Genomic DNA, 23,203 nt, shown 5'->3' with positions numbered 1-23,203 from the left:
TAAGTACTTGCTTCTGGTTGCGAAAAGTTTTATCATTAGTTGAGTATGGGTGGTCCACCGCTAATTTTTTTTATATCCGAGACTAACCACCAAAATGGCCGACTCATAAGCCCAACTCATATACTCATATACACCATAACTCCCAACATTTGGGCGCTTCAGAACCGGACTCCGTTTGTCATATTTATTTTTACTGTTACCGAATGGGATCCTCGGAACACAGAACTGTAGAGGGTGCAGGCCAGGGTTCAGGAAAACCGAAAAAGTTGGCGGGATGTCTGTGACGCATATATTCAGATGGGCATGGTAACATAAATGACAGGGATGAGTGGAAGAACCGAAAGGAATCATTTGCCCAACAGTGGGACACTAAATCAGGCTAGTTAAAACAACTTTAGGTACTGTTACTTACATTTAAATAAACAGTGTGTGTTTCTTTTTAGTTCATCACCTTTTTGTTTTTAACCCCCGACGCAAAAACGAAGGGGTGTTATAAGTTTGACGCGTCTGTCTGTGTGTATGTCTGTCTGTCTGTCTGTTTGTCTGTCTGTTTGTGTGTGTGTCTGCCTGTGGCATAGTAGCGCTCGAACGGATGAACCGATTTTGATTTAGTTTTTTTTATCTGAAAGCTGAGTTAGTCGGGAGTGTTCTTAGCCATGTTTCATGAAAATCGGTCCACTAGGTCGCGGTCGGGGGTTTTTTCAAAATTTTAATTTTGTGGTTAGGTTATGTTACCAAGATTTTGTTGATGAATTGAGATTTTTCTCTCTTCACCAATATCTTTGTTTGGCCTTATGGTTTTTTTATTATTATTGTTTATTGTTATTAAAATACAGTGACAAACTTATATCTAACATATAGTCCCACAAAACTCTGGAACAGAACGAGTTTGTCTGTGGGATCAACAGTCTCTCAATTACATAAACATAATTAACTTAAAGAAAAATCGTTGAACTTCTTAAATAATAGATAATAATAATATACATTATTGTAATATATTTAGGTAATGTTTTTTTAGCATAGTTTTAAATTTGTTTGGGTGCTTTTCACTTCGGATGGCTTCAGGTAAGTTATTGAGCAGATATGGATCGAATACGCTTTTTTAGCGATCTGTCACCAAAATAATTATGAATTCTAGGCACAGATAGCTTACCTGTAGCCACCGACTTCGTGTAGTAGCTGTGCCCTATAGGATGTATTGGCGCATTAGAAGAGTTAGGGGGGTTTTGCACTAGAAAGCCATGGTTATTGACTGCGAGCTTGTATTTATGTTTAAGGCTGACTGGTAATATTTTACATATTTTGATAAGTAACCTATAGTTTCCTTTACGTTTTGCTTTGGTTTTATTGTTAACTAGTAATTTTTAAAACCGAATTTGAATGCTTTCCAATTTATCTATGTTAGTCTTGGTGGTTAATCCATAACTGTCTAGTTCATAACTCAATATGGAATCTACCAGTGACATGTAAAAACATCTTGACTGGTAGAGAATACGTTTTGGCATTACGTCCGCCATTTGTACATTGTTCTGTACATTTTAGGCAATAAAGTTTTTTTTAAACGGCAACCCTAACAATGTCGCGCTCGATCGCATTGTTTTCACGCGCCCAACTTTGTTTGTTCGCCTCAAGTGTGTCGACTGACTTGACAACCCACGCCCCTTACACAAGAACGCTTTTATCAACCCCGAAACGATTCTTTATTATACTCGAAAAGTTTCTTACTCAAATCTTGTCAGGCTTCAGGTATTGAAATTCTTTAAAAAATTTGGTGCTAAGTGGTTGTATTGTTGAGTAAACGGAATTGAAGCCTTTTTACACAGAATTGAGTTTAAACAATGACTTTATATTTTTTTGAAATCTTTTCTAAAAGTTAATCTCATTTTTGGTCTATATTTTAGTGAAATATATCAAGTAATCAATGGTCACCGTGCGAGTAAAAAAGGCACCTCTTTTGCCGAACTATGTGCTTTTATCACACTTCAAAGATCGATTCGTAAATTTTTCCATTAATACCCGTTATTAGTTTTCTTCTTCTTCCCAGGAATGAATATGTAAGTAAATATATTTCTTAGTAACATCAACATAATTATTTATTATTGCAAAAATGTTTATCTAGAATCTAACATAAATACAGTTATTTTATTACAGAAAGCACACATTCATACCTACATCACATTAAATAATAAAAGAGCGGCAAGCGCGCTCTCGGTGGGTGTATTTTTCTTCCCGGCGAACGCTACATACACAGAATCGCTTTTATCTTGCTAAACATTCCTACGGCCGGAGCAGAGATCAAACTATACATATTACATCGTTCTTTGTAGGTTATATCAACAATTTCGATCAGTTTGACTTCGTGACCTTTTCTTTTTATGAAAGTCTTCTAAGATTTAATAAACGAAGGCCATATTTTTTTCGGTAAAAGATAAAAATACCTATTAGGTACCATTTGTAGTACCGATAAGATGATACCGCGTTTCATCTCATTGTTGTAGTGTACTAAAACCGACGAGTGTTGTTTGTACCTATATTGTTTTTATTTAAGATAAACTTAATTAGAATTAGTTTTTAAAGTGATTGCTCACTGTATGGATTTTTGTCTGAAACAAAGATATTTTTTTTATAGATGAAAACAAACTAGTGTGATTTATATGTAGCTATTTAATTGTAGTTGGCCACTCTGAAAAATATAAAAGTTTCAATTGGCTTGATTCTTTTTGATTTGTTGAAAGGGTCCAATCACGATTTTCGTGGTCAAAAACTATAGCAGTACCTTACTCTAAGTACTCGATACTGACTTAGCCGTTGGTACATACAACTTAAAATGTTCGGCTAGATTTATATTTAAAATAATAACTAGGTACAGTTAACCAATTGGAACACTAGACCACTCTACAACCATGTCAAAATGACAAGCAGTAAGAGATTTCTTACAATCTGATTTATAACTTCACTATGACATAGTTCTCAAGTGGCTCAAGGGTTCCAATTTAATTGGTTGACTGTACATGATACTGCAACTCACAGACTGACTAATTTAAGAGCGCTATGACAAAAAAAGGCGATATATTGTAAAATGTACAATATTTATCGGCAAAATTGTACACTTTACTCATAATAAAAGACAGTAAAAGTACTTGTTTCAGTTAGAAAATCTAATTAACTGTCGGTTCATTAAAAAACATATGGAAGAAAAAGCGTTTTCAATTAGTAATGATTTTTTTTCTGATGCTCGTTTAGGAAAAACCGCGCGAAGCACAGATTTCGGAGCTCTTATTATGTACAATTTGATAAGCTCACTCTCATAAATGAGGTAAATTAAAACTCCTAATATCTTGTACTTTAGGCCCATTAAACAATATTTATCATTTAATCCTTTGAAATTGAGAAATTGAAAGTAAAACGAACTCAATTTTGTCTTGAAAATACATCGAAACAAGTGATAATTTCTCCGAAAATCTACATGTTATCGAAGTTATTTTAGTATATAAATAATCTGCACAATGTGCTTAAATTGCTGTTATCCATTTGTCGTTATAATATTTTATCATGATTTTTTGCCAATTTTTTGAAAACTAGCCTTCCTGTCGCTATTTTACCGGCGACGGACGCCTGCGATTTCAGTGCCGCGCCGGAGCTCGAGGAGGTGAGACGTATGTAGCTTCGCTCTCCGAGTTTTCATCGCAAACGTCGAGAATATTTATCGTTGTGTGGGTCGGACGCCTTGTTTATACACGGGCTATCCTCGCATTGTGTGTGTGTAAACAGCGACCAACGAATTTGATCCTAGATCCGTAAATATTTGCTTTTGTAATACTTTGTTATGTTTGAATGTTAAAGTATTACAACGTTATGATGATAAATATGTGAAAATTACAATACGGTCAAGATGATAAGAGACATCAAGATGGTACTCGGGATCTGATGATGGAGCCAGAAGGTGGTCACCAGTACCAGTGAACCATGTAAGTAAACGACTTCGTGTTTAGGCTCGTTGGGTTCGTCTCAACAAGACCTTTGACAAGAGGTGGAACTCAGGGTCTGATGATGGAGCCAGATGGTGGTCACCAGTACCAATAAACCATATGACTAAACCACTTCGTATTTAGGCTCAATGGGATCGTCTCAATAAGACCTTTGACAAGAGGTGGTACTCGGGATCTGATGATGGAGCCAGAAGGTGGTCACCAGTACCAGTGAACCATGTAAGTAAACGACTTCGTGTTTAGGCTCGTTGGGTTCGTCTCAACAAGACCTTTGACAAGAGGTGGTACTCAGGGTCTGATGATGGAGACAGATGGTCGTCACCAGTACCAATGAACCATATGACTAAACCACTTTGTGTTTAGCCTTATTGGGTTCATCTCAATAAGACCTTTAACAAGAGGTGGTACTCAGGGTCTGATGATGGGGCCAGATGGTGGTCACCAGTACCAATGAACCATGGAACTAAACCACTTCGTATGTAGGCTCATTGAAATCGTCTCAACAAGACCTTCGACAAGAGGTGGTACTCAGGATCTGATGATGGACCCAGATGGTGGTTACCAGTACCAATGAACCATATGACTAAACCACATCGTCTTTAGGCTCATTGGGGTCGTCTCAATAAGACCTTTGACAAGAGGTGGTACTCAGGGTCTGATGATGGAGCCAGATGGTGGTCACCAGTACCAGTGATCCATGTAACTAAACCATTTAGTAATCAGGCTCATTAGGTTCTTACTTCTTCTTAATCAGACCTTTGACAAGAGGTGGTACTGAGGGTCTGATGTTGGAGCCAGATGGTGGTCACCGGTACCAATAAACCCATGTAACTGAACCACTTCGTTTTTTATGTTATTCAAATATGCGAGTAGATTTTTGGTGACCACAATCTCTCTCCATCATCAGACCCTGAGTACCACCTTGAAGTAATTAGAATTATATTTGACTTATTTTATCATCATATTAATATACACTTTACTCTAATACTTATCATATAACAAAAGCAAACATTTGGGATGGGATCTACTTAAATATGATCACAGTTTATAATTATTACTTTAAATTTTTAAATAAATTTTAACGTAATTAATATTATTTTGCGCTATATTCTAGTCTTTTCGTACAAAATAATGTTTATTAGAAATCAAAAGTTTATATCGAGATAGTAGATTGTGGTTGTTATCAAAACTCCATAGGAAGGATCAAGATTGTTTTGTCCATTATTGTAGTGCGAGCGAGTGATAAGACGTGCTAGAAAGGGTCGGCATATTGGGCTCGCGCGGCGGGTAAAATACCTAATTTCGCCCGACGCCGAAATGTTATAACGCTCTTAATTATTTCACAAAAACCTTTTTGTCAACAAATTAAGGTTTTAATTGTCACGTCGAAAATTGTTTACGCTTCCTTCCCTTACAAGACACTGCATACAATAATCTTCAAAAGAAATCTCCATAATTGCCATTAAATTCATTCACCAATTAAAAATATCAAAAACGTTCCAAATTGGCAGCGACACGTCTCGAACGACTCGACAATTTCAAAATCGCCAGATTCCAATCAATGTGACTGTTATTGGATTAAGTGTATAACTCGGGGGTAATTCCGATCGACGGGGGCATCGTATTTGCATAATCGGGAAATTGATTGAGGCGTATTCGCTGTCTCTGGCGAAAAGAGTCCGTGTGAATGGAGGGCCGATAAAGAGATGGGTATTGTTGGAATTATTTTTAGTGGATTATTCTATTGTGATGGTGAAGCGCTGGTGGCCTAGCGACAAGTACATGCGACTTTCGTTCCGGAGGTCACGGGTCGAACCCCGACTCGCACCAATGAGTTTTTCAAAAAGTCATTTGATATGTACCAGTCGCTTTTCGGTGAAGGAAAACATCGTGAGGAAACCGGACTAGTTCCAATAAGGCCTAGTTACCCTTCGGGTTGGAAGGTCAGATGGCAGTCGCTTTCGTAAAAACTAGTGCCTACGCCAAATCTTGGGATTAGTTGTCAAAGCGGACCCCAGGCTCCCATGAGCCGTGGAAAATGCCGGGATAACGCAAGGAGGATGATGATTCTATTGTGATGGTTTTTTTTATCTTATTTTCATACAATAATCATCTAAGATGTTGCTTTTGTATTTATTACCGCCGAATGTAAACATTCATCAGTTATATTATAAACATCGCTAAATTCATGAAATACTTTAACAGCGGCAGAACATCACATTATGTTCGTTCGTGGTCACGGGTAGACTGGCGAGGAATTGCACCAACATCTTCTAGCCGCGCGAGTTTTTCGAACTACCCGCACTTGTTCTTGATTATGTCGGGCCAAATATAAATGTAATGACTAGCGCTGTGGTATTCATATCATAGCATATGCTGAGTGGCTTCCTTTTGTTGCCACTTCACAGGCGCCCATGTTTCTTTTACAATCCCTGTTTGTTTTTATTCTACTGATACACCATCTATTTTTGTGTTTTTCTTTGTGTAATATGTTGTTTATGGTGTAATCAGTATTTAGTTCTTTAAATGTTCAGAGAGTAAGTTATTTCTTGCAATGTACATTAAGGCGCCATATATGTGGAATGGTTTATACAATAAATGATTTTTATTTAAGAATTTCACCACCCCCTTTCTTCCCGTGGGTGTCGTAGAAGGCGACTATGGGATATGGGTTAAATTGTGGTGTAGGCGAGAGGCTGGCAACCTGTCACTGCAATGCCACAGTTTCGTTTTCTTTTAGCCCCTTATTTGCCAAGAGTGGCCCTGAAGCTTTAGTAGTTTCATGTGCTCTGCCTACCCCTTTATGGGATACAGGCGTGATTGTATGTATGTATGATTTTTATTTTCATCTTTATCTATAATATATCTGATTGTTTACGCGATTAAGTCCCGTTTAGTTTTAAAATTATAAGTGCAAATCATGTTAGTTAAAATCAATACACCTGTGCATACGTATAGTTTCAGCCCAATCTAGGTAGGTATTACTCAATTCACAAGCTGGCACGAATGAAACGAATGACTGAATGAAAATATGCATTTGTGTGATTCTAATAGTTCTAGATTGCAATAGAAAAAAAATGGTATTTGGTGAAATAGACGTTCATCTAAATCCTTTTCAATTCTTTATTTAAATCCTACATTGTCCCCATCTGCCTAACGACAGGGTTCAGTCCGCCTGTTGCGTCCGCCCTTCTCACTTTAAAATTAACTGCACGGACAGCTCGTCAAAGATCCGAGGTCTTTTTGTCACAGATTTAGAACGAATCCGCTCTAAGCCCCATTTTGTCTCGCAAATGGATTGTAGCTCTTCAGATGAATAAAATTAGTGCTAGCTTATTTAATCAAACCTCTTTCATTCCATTAGACATCAGCTTTTCTTTTTTGATAGCGAGTAATAATTCTGCTAATGTAATATTATGCTATGAGATTATTATGGTACATACATACAATTGTGCTAAATCAAAGTCGACCAAAGTAATGTTCTGTAAAACAATGTTCTGCCAAATGTGTCTTATGCGTGGTAGTAATAATGCCAATTAAGTTTTCTGCAAAATTACCATTCGACTGAAAGTGTTTCTGCGAAACATGTTATGCGAAGTGTGTGTCGGACTAAAATTATTCTGCCAGATGAGGGTAACCCCATTGTTACTTTTAATATTTTCAGTAAATAGACGCGTGTCATACGATGAATATAATTATAATATATGTACTTATTGGCAGAAGAAAAATATAAAATGCGAAAAAATTTTGAGAGATCCAATTCTTAAAAAAAAATTAAGTAGGGTAAACTCGCCTCATTCAGTGACATGCCTAATTCGGTAATACAAGCTTGAAACACTATTCCGAAAGGCGATTTTTGGTTGTTTCACCGAATTAGGTGTGTCACCGAAAGAGGCGAGTTTATCCTACCACAAGTCTAGGTATATAAAACTATAATCTCATAATATATCGGTATAAAAATCGTTCATGTTCATGATCATGAATCGTTGATGTTGCTACTAGAAAAGATCCGGAGAACCTCTTTCTTTTTTTGAAGTCTGTTAAAAATAAAATGAATTCAGTTTATGTCACTGAAGAAGCACTGTTTCAAATTATAACAAAAAAAAAACCGCCTTCAAAAATAAGCGCGTTACAAAACACGGAGAAACTAAAAAGCAAAAAATAATAAACTTTTGAATTCAGATTTCTTATCGGATTGCAATAATCGAAACATCCATAAAAACATTACATGTGCCTATAACATTTGAAGAGTTCCCTCGATTTCTCCAAGACCCTATCATCATACTCCAACTTGGTGCCAATGGGACCATCTCGGGGTAAACCTGATCGATTGAAAAAAAAATTTGAAAATCGGTCCGTGATTCTCGGAGATATCGAGTAACATACATAAAAAAATAAATAAAAAAAAAAAACAGTCGAATTGAGAACCTCCCCTTTTTTTGAAGTCGGTTAAAAATAAAACACTTTTCTTATTTCAAAATGTTCAAAATGATATAATATTACATACTTTTGCAAAAAGCAGTCATCTAATTTCGTCTGAAAGGCCTTAAGCTGTTCCTGAATATGTTATGGAGTTAAGAACAAATTTTCAAACTCTGAACATTTAAGTAATAATTAATTATTCTACTTTGATAAATTGATAGCCGTTCCGTTTATTGATTTAGGTCAACTTTGATGTGATACTCGTCCGTTTCAAGTTTTCTCGAGTTAAGTGAAATTGGATAATTGATTTAAAGAATTCTCCTTGACGCGAGTTTCGGAAATGGTCTTGATTGTATTACGAATCCAATTTGAGAGGCCGATTATGTTAAGGCAATTTGATACGGATTTTATCATATATCACACCTCGGACAATGTTGATCAAATATATCAAAGAAACGCGTTCCTATGCACACAGTCTAAGCCCGTGTAGGTGAAGGCGTACCATGCTTGTATGAGCGAGATATGACAGGTCGACTAGTCGCGTTTTTGACAGGCTTTGGCAGCTACTTTGGCCAGCGAATAAGTTTGGCCATTCGAAAAGGCAACGCTGCCAGCCTACTGGGCACCATCACCATCACCTCCGAGGATGATCTGGGGAGCATTTTCTATTTGTAAATATATATTAATTTGTGTAGTTTTAAGTTGTGTATAATTATATTAAATCTGGTTCGGTCACTTACTCAGAATGGGAGACGATCGGGCTGTCAAGAGAGCGTTCTTGGGTCGACCGGCTGGTAGCCGCCCGGTGGGTCGACCCAGGTACCGCTGGGAGGACAGTGTGGTGGAGGATCTGCGTCGGCTTCAAGTCAGTGACTGGCAAGAGGCTGCGCAGGATTGGGACAGGTGGCGATCTCTCGTTTCGGAGGCCAAGATTCACTTTGGATCACTGAGCCACAATAGTTAGTTAGTTAGTTTACTTTAAGTTATATATACATCTTTACATGTCATTTGACATTTTCTAGTCGCGAAGGAAAATATCATTAGGAAACCGGAACAGTCCCAAAGGCCTAGTTCATATGCTATGAGATTATTATGGTACATACATACAATTGTGCTAAATCAAAGTCGACCAAAGTAATGTTCTGTAAAACAATGTTCTGCCAAATGTGTCTTATGCGTGGTAGTAATAATGCCAATTAAGTTTTCTGCAAAATTACCATTCGACTGAAAGTGTTTCTGCGAAACATGTTATGCGAAGTGTGTGTCGGACTAAAATTATTCTGCCAGATGAGGGTAACCCCATTGTTACTTTTAATATTTTCAGTAAATAGACGCGTGTCATACGATGAATATAATTATAATATATGTACTTATTGGCAGAAGAAAAATATAAAATGCGAAAAAATTTTGAGAGATCCAATTCTTAAAAAAAAATTAAGTAGGGTAAACTCGCCTCATTCAGTGACATGCCTAATTCGGTAATACAAGCTTGAAACACTATTCCGAAAGGCGATTTTTGGTTGTTTCACCGAATTAGGTGTGTCACCGAAAGAGGCGAGTTTATCCTACCACAAGTCTAGGTATATAAAACTATAATCTCATAATATATCGGTATAAAAATCGTTCATGTTCATGATCATGAATCGTTGATGTTGCTACTAGAAAAGATCCGGAGAACCTCTTTCTTTTTTTGAAGTCTGTTAAAAATAAAATGAATTCAGTTTATGTCACTGAAGAAGCACTGTTTCAAATTATAACAAAAAATAAAACCGCCTTCAAAAATAAGCGCGTTACAAAACACGGAGAAACTAAAAAGCAAAAAATAATAAACTTTTGAATTCAGATTTCTTTTCGGATTGCAATAATCGAAACATCCATAAAAACATTACATGTGCCTATAACATTTGAAGAGTTCCCTCGATTTCTCCAAGACCCTATCATCATACTTCGACTTGGTGCCAATGGGACCATCTCGGGGTTATACATGATCGATTGAAAAAAAAATTTGAAAATCGATCTGTGATTCTCGGAGATATCGAGTAACATCACAGAATATATAATAGTACAAGTAGTAACATACATAAAAAAATAAATAAAAAAAAAACAGTCGAATTGAGAACCTCCTCCTTTTTTTGAAGTCGGTTAAAAATAAAACACTTTTCTTATTTCAAAATGTTCAAAATGATATAATATTACATACTTTTGCAAAAAGTAGTCATCTAATTTCGTCTGAAAGGCCTTAAGCTGTTCCTGAATATGTTATGGAGTTAAGAACAAATTTTCAAACTCTGAACATTTAAGTAATAATTAATTATTCTACTTTGATAAGTTGATAGCCGTTCCGTTTATTGATTTAGGTCAACTTTGATGTGATACTCGTCCGTTTCAAGTTTTCTCGAGTTAAGTGAAATTGGATAATTGATTTAAAGAATTCTCCTTGACGCGAGTTTTGGAAATGGTCTTGATTGTATTACGAATCCAATTTGAGAGGCCGATTATGTTAAGGCAATTTGATACGGATTTTATCATATATCACACCTCGGACAATGTTGATCAAATATATCAAAGAAACGCGTTCCTATGCACACAGTCTAAGCCCGTGTAGGTGAACGCGTACCATGCTTGTATGAGCGAGATATGACAGGTCGACTAGTCGCGTTTTTGACAGGCTTTGGCAGCTACTTTGGCCAGCGAATAAGTTTGGCCATTCAAAAAGGCAACGCTGCCAGCCTACTGGGCACCATCACCATCACCTCCGAGGATGATCTGGGGAGCATTTTCTATTTGTAAATATATATTAATTTGTGTAGTTTTAAGTTGTGTATAATTATATTAAATCTGGTTCGGTCACTTACTCAGAATGGGAGACGATCGGGCTGTCAAGAGAGCGTTCTTGGGTCGACCGGCTGGTAGCCGCCCGGTGGGTCGACCCAGGTACCGCTGGGAGGACAGTGTGGTGGAGGATCTGCGTCGGCTTCAAGTCAGTGACTGGCAAGAGGCTGCGCAGGATCGGGACAGGTGGCGATCTCTCGTTTCGGAGGCCAAGATTCACTTTGGATCACTGAGCCACAATAGTTAGTTAGTTAGTTTACTTTAAGTTATATATACATCTTTACATGTCATTTGACATTTTCTAGTCGCGAAGGAAAATATCATTAGGAAACCGGAACAGTCCCAAAGGCCTAGTTCATTTCATTTACCCTCTGGGTTGAAAGGTCGTATGGCAATTTTATTCTCGGGATTAGTTACTAAGGCGGACCCCTTGCTTCCATAAGCAGATGGCGATATGCTGGGATAACGCAAGAAAATTATTAAAACAAAATTATACTTATTAGATATCGTGCTTATGCCTTTTTTCAGATAGCATTCTACTGATATGTACTTTAAGATTGATACTTTAAGGTCATATCAAAATGAGAAGAAACCTTTTAGAACTCTTAATACAGAATTGTACTCGAAGACTCAATCAGGGGTTGTTTCGAGTGAATACTTCATTTTGTCTGAAGCGTTTTGTTGTTTTTCAAACTCAAATTCTATATAAAGAGAAGAGGAAGGTTATTTTCCGAGCGCCCGGAGAAGTGATTCGATTCCTCTTTATAGATGGAACGTATAAACGGACTTGCGTTCACCGACTTTGCTTTTCTTAAATATAAAATTGCTGCATTCACTTCACTGATGTTTGTCTTACATGATCTGACTTTACTTTCCTACTTGACATACTTATATGTCCTCAGGGTACGTAGCCGAATAGGACAAACGCTCACGAAACGAAACGCTCACAGATGTCTATATCTATCCCTCGTGCGTATTGGCCCGACAGAGCCGTACTACCTTTCGCGGCGTTTCGTTTTCGTTTCGTGTCGCAGAAATGTCATTTGGCTAAAGCACCTGATAAGATGCGACAAAGGACATCCATAGTGCACAAACATCTGGATCTCTTGAGCTTCGTGCTTCAATTCGCTCCAAGTCTTCTTAATAGCCTTAGTTTCTGTAATAATCGTCCCCTAACAAGCATGCTTTAGACGGCGTTTTTTTCTTCATCTTCGGAATTTCCAGTGTTGTTATTTATTTAATTTAATTAGTTGTCTAGCGGGCCTAGCACACTACTTAGTGTTCTGGTAGTATGAAAGGGATGTACTGACATGATAAGATATATCACACTAGGGTGCTAGCCCCGCAACTTCCGCAAGCCGGGTTTACTTTTGGCTTTTCTTATCTGACCTACACAATAGCGGAATGAGTGTTTATTGTATAAATTGCTTGACACAACGCATCGCTGGCTACAGAAGCTTACGACAAATAAATGGGAAATTCTGCTAACTTGTATTAAGTTAAATATAGTCTAGTGTTTCCAATTTGTTTAGAAAATCTGTATGGTTCAAAATGCTGTATCTAAAAAGTAGTCTATGCCAAAGGCCAAGACAATACCCGGAACGGTGACTCCCAGTTTTCATTTAGCGAACAATTTGAGAACGCTCGTTGAAGACTTTTCGAGATCAGATGGTTATTGGCGTTTTGCTTTTTGGCTAATCTAACATTGTTGAATTTGTGGTTCAGCTTCTTATAAGAAATCTTATCAGAATCAAGTCTTTTGTCAGTGTCTAAAATACACAAAATATGCCTACTAGCCTTTCATGCAAGGTTTTATGGAAACTTAAACGGGATTTTATTAAATTTTAGCTTTTTCCCGCGGCTGCCCTCGTGTTAAATTCGAAAATTACGGAATGCTCCCTATTTTTTTTTTATAACGTAGTCCAATAAAATCAAGTCTTTAGTGTTCTTTACATATCCCGCACCTTTTTTTTGGTCTTCTCTGTTTGGCCTAAAGGTTGACTGGTACAGAATGCCATGTAGCATTAAGTCCGCCTTTTGTAACTGTATATTTTTACTGTGCAATAAAGTTTAAATGGGGAAATTTGTATGGAGCATTTATTTGCTCCATACAAATTTCCCCATCCCCCTTCTAGGCAAATGGAGGGGTCAGAAAGAGACAAAAAGTAGCATATGTTACTCTCCACCCTTTCAACTATCTACACTTGACTAATCACGTAAGATCATAGAGCCATACAGTCTGGTTTGCTTTGGACAGATTTTTAGTACACATTATCATGTTTGGCATGCCACATACCTAGTACAGTCACCGGCATAAACAAGTGATGATTTCTATACCTTGTCGCTTTTAATCGCTTGAAAATTTCGTATGACATTTCAAACAAGACGTTAATGTGACAAGGTATAGAAACCATCACATATTTATGACGGTGACTGTATCTAGTACCTACGTTTCATCGTAATACAATAAACCTGACCTAATTCACGAACGCTGCTCCGAATAAATTAGGTTCGCGAATCGTGTCAAGCTCGAAATCAACGTATCAAAATTACATTACAATCGTATTGATTACTGCGCTTTGCTTACATCAAACTCGCAACTACGTGTAAAGTCGCGATCAGTTAAACCTACACACACGTGAGCAATAATATCTAAACGGGTCTCCTAATCACTACATAGTATAAAACAAAGTCGCTTTCTCTGTCCCTATGTCCCTATGCTTAAATCTTTAAAACTACGCGACGGATTTTGATGCGGTTTTTTTTTTTATAGATAGAGTGATTCTAGAGGAAGGTTTACATGTAGGTATACTGCCCTCCTAAGCCGAAAAGCACTATCTCAAACGAAAATCCATAGCTAACTTATACTTAAGTATCTATAACTGACAGTACCATTTTCAAAATCATTTGGTTTTGAGATAGCGCCACTCGGCTTAGCAGGGCAGTATAGTACCCGTGCGAAGCCGGGGCGGGTCGCTAGTAGCATATAAGCAAAGAAGTGTGTTTAGAAAATCTTGGTTCCTGTAAGAAGTCTAATGGCCGCTGTACACATATGGCCAACGGTTCCAACCCTTTGTGAAACCCCTTGGCCAAGATAAGAGCCGCTGTTTACACATTGGCGAACCAATCACTTGGCATTGGCTCTTCATGAAAGATGGACGTGGAATGGAAAAGTCTAGGAAATTCTAGATCATAGACGTTGACAGAAAAATTTGATTAAAAAATAATAACCCCGTAGTAAAATAAAATTATTTGAAATATTAACAATTTTTTGAATATTATGATAAGAACATTTATCTTTTTTAGGAAATACATTAAACATTTGCAAGGTTATTTTATTTCCTAAAATCTACACTATTATTGACATAGATAAACTTATTATTTTCGTAAATATTTCACTACCGTCCTCTCTGACGGCTGACGACCAACTGAATGAAGCGCCAACGTGTAAACGCAGTTGGCCATTGGCGCCAAGATCCTTTGATGTGTGGACAAAAAACCGACACCAATCGGTTGGCCGGCAAGCGCAAGCGCCAACTGCCAACTTACGGCCAAGTAGCCCTCTACACGCTTGGCCAAGGGGTTTGGTGGAACCGTTGGCCATGTGTGTACAGGGGCCATAATAAGTTATCTACAAATTGAAATAGATATCATATGGCCGCTGTACACATATGGCCAACGGTTCCACCAACCCTTTGTGAAACCCCTTGGCCAAGATAAGAGCCGCTGTTTACACATTGGCGAACCAATCACTTGGCATTGGCTCTTCATGAAAGATGGACGTGGAATGGAAAAGTCTAGGAAATTCTAGATCATAGACGTTGACAGAAAAATTTGATTAAAAAATAATAACCCCGTAGTAAAATTAAATTATTTGAAATATTAACAATTTTTTGAATATTATGATAAGAACATTTATCTTTTTTAGGAAATACATTAAACATTTGCAAGGTTATTTTATTTCCTAAAATCTACACTATTATTGACATAGATAAACTTATTATTTTCGTAAATATTTTACTACCGTCCTCTCTGACGGCTGACGACCAACTGAATGAAGCGCCAACGTGTAAACGCAGTTGGCCATTGGCGCCAAGATCCTTTGATGTGTGGACAAAAAACCGACACCAATCGGTTGGCCGGCAAGCGCAAGCGCCAACTGCCAACTTACGGCCAAGTAGCCCTCTACACGCTTGGCCAAGGGGTTTGGTGGAACCGTTGGCCATGTGTGTACAGGGGCCAATACACGAAAGAAAAAACGACAAGGCACATGCACTGGTGGCTGAGCCGGGAATCAAATCCTGGTCTTCAGCTTACGCGGTTAACGTCATTACCACTAGACTTAGACGCGTAAGCTGAATACCCGGGTTCGATTCCCGGCTCGGCCACCAGTGGGCCTTGTCGTTTTTTTCTTTCGTGTATGATATTTCATGATATTCAATTTATGATTTATATTATAGTAATTTGACTACTTGAAAAAGAACAAATCAAAAAATAAAATAATTTGATTTGTTCCCTGGTTTTAAGTCATATCATATACACAAGATGGAACTGAATGTCACTCAGTGCAGTAAATAAGCATGACTATTATTAAAATATACGACATGGACATCATAGTTGTTATAGTTGACGATCGGTCTGGCTCAGTCGGTAGTGACCCTTCCTGCTAAGCCGCGGTCCTGGGTTCGAATCCCGGTGAGGGCATTTATTTGTGTGATGAGCACAGATATTTGTTCCCGAGTCATGGATGTTTTCTATGGATATACGTATGTATTTATCTATTTAAGTATGTATATCGTCGCTTCGCACCCATAGTACAAGTTATGCTTAGTTTGGGGCTAAGTTGATCTGTGTAAGGTGTCCCCAATATTTATTTATTTATTTATATACGTAAATAATGTATGAATAAATATGATAGTATTTAGTTTCACGGATAACTCTTATAACTTCACTATTTTCCACTACTTCCTCCACTCCAATAGTTACCGTTCGACGAAATAACATCCAAAGTTTCCCACAAAATAATAAATCAAGTTGCTTCGCTCCCAAGTTATTTCCACTCGCAAATTGAGATATAATTAAACGGCCACGTCACGCAGGTACCACTTGTTACAGTACTGTCAACACAAATCCAAATTAAACCCATTGACATTTGGAATTAGATCCCCGAACCCACTGCCTCAGGACTACGAGAACTAATTCAATTTGCTCGGAGCAGAACTAAGGACGCTTTAGCGTTCGATCCCGGCTTAACAAAAGCACATAGCGGTTTACAAACAAGCAAACAAAGGTCCGAAAGGAGCCTGCGGGCGACAAATATCGACGGCTTATTGTTTTACGTACAATACGGTTATGCAAAACATGTTTGAGTGGTATAGTAAAGGACTTGGAAGAATTTGTTTTGAATTTGGAACCTTTTTAATAATAAAACTACCGTGAGACACTGACAGTATATTAAACATGTAAAATCGGGTAACGCACGTAAAATTGTCGAAGGTCGCTTGAGATGTTTCTCTCCGTAACGAGGCGCATTTTCATTGAGCACGCGCGATGCCGATGGTATCCCGACGCAAACTGCGGGCTGCAGCTCCCTGCGAACGTTGGCTCGGCGCGGGGGCCGGTGGCGGCAGGGGCGGTGCGAAACTACCCTCACTTTCGGCATAATTGTCATTTGTTGGGTTGCACGTTGCACACTACACTCACTACGTCATTCGCTAAGGGCTCATCCACACGGACTACCGGCGTAGTACGTAATACCGTCTTCCAGCTAGGGGTATCGGTATCGTGCGTGTTCAATGAAAATGATCCTCGTTACGGAGCGAAACAGGTCGAGCGACCTTCGAGAATTTGACGTGAGTTACCCAATTTTACATGGAACCTTTTATTACATAATAAAAGTTCCAAATAATTTTGGGAGGGGAAATGAATCAAAACCAGTTAAAAGGAAATCAAAAATTTACTTGACCAAATAAGGAAATGAAAAAACAGGTCCCACAGTGACAGATGCGCTTGGCTTTGTATTTGTTTGATATCAACCAAAATTTTGTAAATTGTAACTAACCAAAACCTTACGATTTTTTTTAATCTCTAAAAATCCTATTACTACTACTCTGTTTAGTAGTAGTAATAGGTTAAATTTGGCTAGTTGTACAAAAAATAAGTCCAATATTCCCAGAGTCATTGAAAACCAAAATGAGGAAATATAATTATGTACTTAGTTTCGTTGATTTTGTTTTGTTTAAAAATGAACAAAACGAATATTAACCGAGATGTAAATCGTTATTTCCGAGCTGTTTTTTGTCAAGCTCACTAAAATAAGTACGGTCTAATGCCCCGGTTAGTCTAGTGAAATTTACTGTGAAACGAATCATTGAAATATTTGAACGAAATTATACAAATGCAGGCCTGTTCTGTTACTATGTATTTGATCATTTGAATTGTAGTAGTAGTAGTAAACACTTTATTGCAGAGAACAAATTATATGAAATACAGTCAATAATTATAACGGTTATATACAAAGGCGAGCTTATCCGTTTAAGGGATCTCTTCCAGAAATGTATAGAAATTTATTACAATAATAGACTGAATACACAAATTGAGGCATTCAACTAGAGCTTTGTCGAAAACTACGTAATTTCATGGAATTTCTCAAATGCAAACTTTGATACACTACGAAGATTCTCCGAATCCTACTTTCCTTCGAATCATAGCGCATCGACGACCGGTCTGGCGCAGTCGGTAACGACCCTGCCTGCTACGCCGCGGTCCCGGGTTCGAATCCTGGTAAGGGCATTTATTTGTGTGATGAGCACAGATATTTGTTCCTGAGTCATGGATGTTTTCTATGTATATAAGTATTTGTATATTATATATATCGTTGTCTGAGTAGTACTCAGTGAGTACCCACAACACAAGCCTTCTTGAGCTTACCGTGGGACTCAGTCAATCTGTGTAAGAATGTACTATAATATTAAAAAAAAATAAAAAAATAATAGCGCATTGGAAACGGAGAGCCCGTTTTCCTTCCAAGAAAGTCTTATTTGTACATAATGGAAATAAAGGTGTTGTTGATTATAAGACGAGAATATAATTATCTAAAAAAACTACTACTACTACTACCAGGTTTTGCCCGCGGCTTTGCTCGCGTTAGAAAGAGACAAAAAGTAGCCTATGACATGTCACTCTCCACCCCTTCAACTATCTCCACTTAAAAAATCACGTCAATTCGTCGCTCCGTTTTGCCGTGAAAGACGGACAAACAAAAAGACACACACGCTTTCCCATTTATAATATTAGTATGGATATTAAAGTTCCGTAAAATGCAAATCATGCTCAAAATTCACTAAATACTTACTTTCAATTTCCAAAAAATATTTCAATCTAAATCCCACCAAATGTAATTTCATAGAAATGTCCGGTATTGGCATCCGAAACACTATACACTAATAGTAGTGTTACTACTTAAAAAAAAAAAACAAATCAAAAAATATTTAATAAAATAGTATGATTTGTTCCCTACATCGATCCGAAACACTTTTAAAATTAAATCAGTTGGTACCTACCTGATTCCGAGAAGGAATAACTTACAAATACTCGAAACGACAACCAACTTTTCCCGAAAACGTTTCATAAAAACTCTGTGTAAAATTCATGAATGAAATGAACAGTCGGAACTATCATAACGCAGCCTGGCTCTGTCGTGCCACTACAGAAGAGCGAGAGTGCAGTTGGGACATTGGACATGCCGGGCTATTTAAATTGAATACGCCTGTCGCAAGTAACTGATTCCAGTACAAACCCTACCTGATTCCAGTACTGGAATCAGGTAGGGTTGAAAGGTCAGGTAGGTAGGTAGGGTTGAAAGGTCAAGTGGCAGTCGCTTTTGTAAAACTAGCGCCTACGTCAAATCTTGGGATTAGTTGGATCTCATGAGCCGTATGCCGGGATAACGCAAGGAGGTTGATGACGCACTTGTAGATGGACGCTCCTATTATGCAACTAGCAACTACGCGTGCATCATTTCGTGGCACTTTATTACTTTTTGTCTTGTTGTTATTATGTGTATTTTGTCTTGCCTGTGTTCACGAATAAATGTTTATTTTATTATATTCTCTATTCTATTCTATTCTGTTCTGTTCTGTTCTGTTCTGTTCTGTTCTGTGCTGTTCTGTTCTGTTCTGTTCTATTCTATTTGTTCTATTCTATTCTATTCTATTCTATTCTATTCTATTCTATTCTATTCTATTCTATTCTATTCTATTCTATTCTATTCTATTCTATTCTATTCTATTCTATTCTATTCTATTCTATTCTATTCTATTCTATTCTATTCTATTCTATTCTATTCTATTCTATTCTATTCTATTCTATTCTATTCTATTCTATTCTATTCTATTCTATTCTATTCTATTCTATTCTATTCTATTCTATTCTATTCTATTCTATTCTATTCTATTCTATTCTATTCTATTCTATTCTATTCTATTCTATTCTATTCTATTCTATTCTATTCTATTCTATTCTATTCTATTCTATTCTATTCTATTCTATTCTATTCTATTCTATTCTATTCTATTCTATTCTATTCTATTCTATTCTATTCTATTCTATTCTATTCTATTCTATTCTATTCTATTCTATTCTATTCTATTCTATTCTATTCTATTCTATTCTATTCTATTCTATTCTATTCTATTCTATTCTATTCTATTCTATTCTATTCTATTCTATTCTATTCTATTCTATTCTATTCTATTCTATTCTATTCTATTCTATTCTATTCTATTCTATTCTATTCTATTCTATTCTATTCTATTCTATTCTATTCTATTCTATTCTATTCTATTCTATTCTATTCTATTCTATTCTATTCTATTCTATTCTATTCTATTCTATTCTATTCTATTCTATTCTATTCTATTCTATTCTATTCTATTCTATTATATTTGCATGTATTGTCTACATGCGAACAACGAGCGAGTCGTGTCATAACTGAACACACGCACACATGCTAAATGATCTAACATCTGCGATGCGTCTCTCTCTAGTATTTTATGCTCTAATGGAGAGTGTGTAAAATTGGCTAAGTACCCAGTTTCTGTTTTTTTTTTTGACTCGCTTCACGAAATGAGCCATTTGATTCATTAGACTCGTGTGCCGGTAACGTGAGCTAGGCATGTTCGTCAGATATTAATCAAGTCCATGCTAATGACACGCTACTACTTTAATCGTTGGCTTTATTTTAGTAAGCTTTTTTTCTGTAGGAAAATAAGTTGTAAAGCATTATTGTACTTGTCACTTATTCGTGTTGGTCGGAATATTAAATGGATTTACTTTTAGAAAGAGCACACTTTAGAACACGCTAAGTATTTATGTCACTTTCTGTGTCGAATATAAAGATATACCTATGCAATACATACCAAGAATTTTATTGTTTCTGGCAAGTTGGTGCTAATAGATTTCTATATTTTTGAGTAAAATTTACGATTGAAACCGTGGTTGAAAGGAATAAAAAAAAAACAAATTTTAACTTTTTCCTTAATTTTTGTACAAACTTTTCGAGAACTGCTGACCAATAGCTGATGAATAAATATCAGTCGACCGTGTTTTATCAAAAATGTGTCTTACTCAGGTCTACAGTGTTTTTAATATCTAAAATGTGTCTTACGGTTTAGCTTGGATAATGTTCTACTTCATCCGTACTGAGCCCTGTTATTTCTTCCACAGGGCGACCAGAACCGACAGTCCGATGGCTGGTCAACGGCGTGCTAGTAGACGCCGAATACGAGCAGAACACCGGTGACGTCATCGAGAACCGCCTCATGTGGCCGGCGATACGGCGCGCCGACTATGCCGCTGTGTTCACTTGCCAAGCTGCGAACTCACAATTAGTTCCACCACGGGAGGTGTCTTTAGTCCTGGATATGTTCTGTAAGTTGGCCACGTTTGAAATTATATTTTACTTGAATAGAACAGGAGTGACGTCATTGAAAACCGCCTCGTGTGGCCGGCGATACGACGCGCCGACTATGCCGCTGTGTTTTTTTGCCAAGCGGGCTAACTCACAATTAGTTCCACCACGGGAGCTGTATTTAGTCCTGGATATGTTCTGTAAGTTGACTACTTTTTTGAACTTATGTCTTTCATGAATAGAACAGGAGTGGTGTCATTGAAAACCACCTCATTCGGCCGGCGGCGTTGCGGTGCGTCACCTACATTTGCAATTAGTTCCGCCACGTCATGTGTAGCTAGTCTTATATGTTCCGTAAGTTGGACATAGTCATATAAATTATTTTCCATTAACAGTACCAATTGACTGAATGAAAGAACATGACTGATAGATTGAGAAGAGAGATCCCACTCTAGCGTCTTCAGAGCGTTAGCATCTAGTCAACCTACATTACATTTTGCATACCGCAGGGTATACGCCAGAACGTAATTGTATATTCTTCAGATATCCCAATCTGATATACGTAGTCCCTAATAATCCCTTTGTGACAATAATAATTATATTCTCCATTTTTAACAGAATCAAAATTGTTTTAGGCTTTGAATCTAAGTAATTTAGTTAGACTTAACTTATTTTAAGTTCGCCTTTGTACTTCACATCTCAATGTACTATGTTACTTTTAATATGTTTTTGTACAATAAAGAGTTACTACTACTTTAATTAGAGCTTGAAGAAATCGTGAATATTTCAGTATTAAAACCATGTTAATTGTTACAGTGAGGCCACTGACAGTAGAAATACGGAGGCCTACAGAAATAGGCGAAGGAGGCTCTTTGACTGCCGAGCGGCGGTACGAGGTGTCATGTGAGTCCGCAGGGTCAAGGCCGCCCGCGGTCATTACGTGGCACAAAGGAAAACGGCTGCTTAAGCGGATCACGGTGAGTCCTAGAATTACTTAGAGGCCTATGAGGCCCCATGGAAGCGGTCCATCGAGAATAAGCTACGAACGGTCGCGAGCGAGGCCACGAGGGTCGCTGAAGATAGGAAAGCGTGGTGCGAGCTCGTGAAGGCCTTTTGCACTTCTGGGGTGCCTTAGGGTACAACAACAACAACAACTTTATTTCATAAAATCGTGATATTACATAAAAAAAACGAACTGGTGTAAATTACTTAAAACAGTAAGCTACTTGTCTTCAACAGTTAAGCTCAGAACTACTTTTACAATTACGAGTATTAGTGTATGTAGGTTATATCAGAAATAGCCAACATTTTCCCCGTCCTAACAAAGCTCGTATATTTTTAATATTGCGAGTAGATCCAGGAATCTTTAAATTGTCAAGCATCACAATAAACATTCTGGTCTTGTAGCCAAGAGTACATTCGTTGAAGCACCGTGGCTAGTCTTTAACAATTCACTGTTAGTTTCACTAGATTTGTATTATGAGTATGAAATTGTGAACGTGACCAATGGAAATATTGAAAGTGAATCTTCGTGAACGGATGAGGTTGCAGCGCGCTGTCTAGTGTCTATACAACTTTGACATTTACACATCATCAGTTACCAGTCCAGTAACCATGATGTATGTAACTGCAAAATATAGGGAGTTGGACATAAAACACGAAGTTAATCCTGGTTTATATCCCGGTCAATAAGTCTAAGTAGCATAAAACTCCCGTGAGACTCAAACATATTTAAAATATTTTAAGCGGGTTACTCACGTGTTAAGTCGATATAACGTTTGACATGTTTCGATCCATTTCCGAGGATCTTTCTCAAGAGTAGCGACCCCGCCTTTACATGTCGAGAGCGCGACGCATATATAGTTAAATCGACTTAACACGTAAGTAACCCGCTTAAAATATTTTTAAATATAAGTCTAGTGTTACACAACTGGCTCTGTTGCAGCAATACGGAACATCAAAAGGAGATAATATATCTGATACGTTACGGAGGGTAGAAGGAAAGCGCTAGAGAAACCACTACAATACGCTACGTAGGGTACTGTTGGCT

At 37.4% G+C, this 23,203-nt stretch overlaps 1 protein-coding gene across 1 annotated transcript in view; it reads left to right on the top strand.

Annotated features, from left to right (window-relative positions):
- Positions 1-23,203, top strand: part of LOC125226809 (nephrin) — a 790,592-nt gene that overhangs the window by 499,473 nt on the left and 267,916 nt on the right. Inside the window, exons 5-6 of the mRNA XM_048130914.1 lie at positions 20,970-21,173; positions 21,970-22,130. Coding sequence (XP_047986871.1) covers positions 20,970-21,173; positions 21,970-22,130 — 365 coding nt within the window. The remainder of the gene's footprint in view (positions 1-20,969; positions 21,174-21,969; positions 22,131-23,203) is intronic.

The sequence above is a fragment of the Leguminivora glycinivorella genome, chromosome 6 (assembly GCF_023078275.1).
Source record: "Leguminivora glycinivorella isolate SPB_JAAS2020 chromosome 6, LegGlyc_1.1, whole genome shotgun sequence".
Taxonomy (NCBI): Eukaryota; Metazoa; Arthropoda; class Insecta; order Lepidoptera; family Tortricidae; genus Leguminivora; species Leguminivora glycinivorella.
The sequence above is the reverse complement of the archived record's forward strand: the minus strand, read 5'-3'. Positions and strand labels throughout refer to the sequence as shown.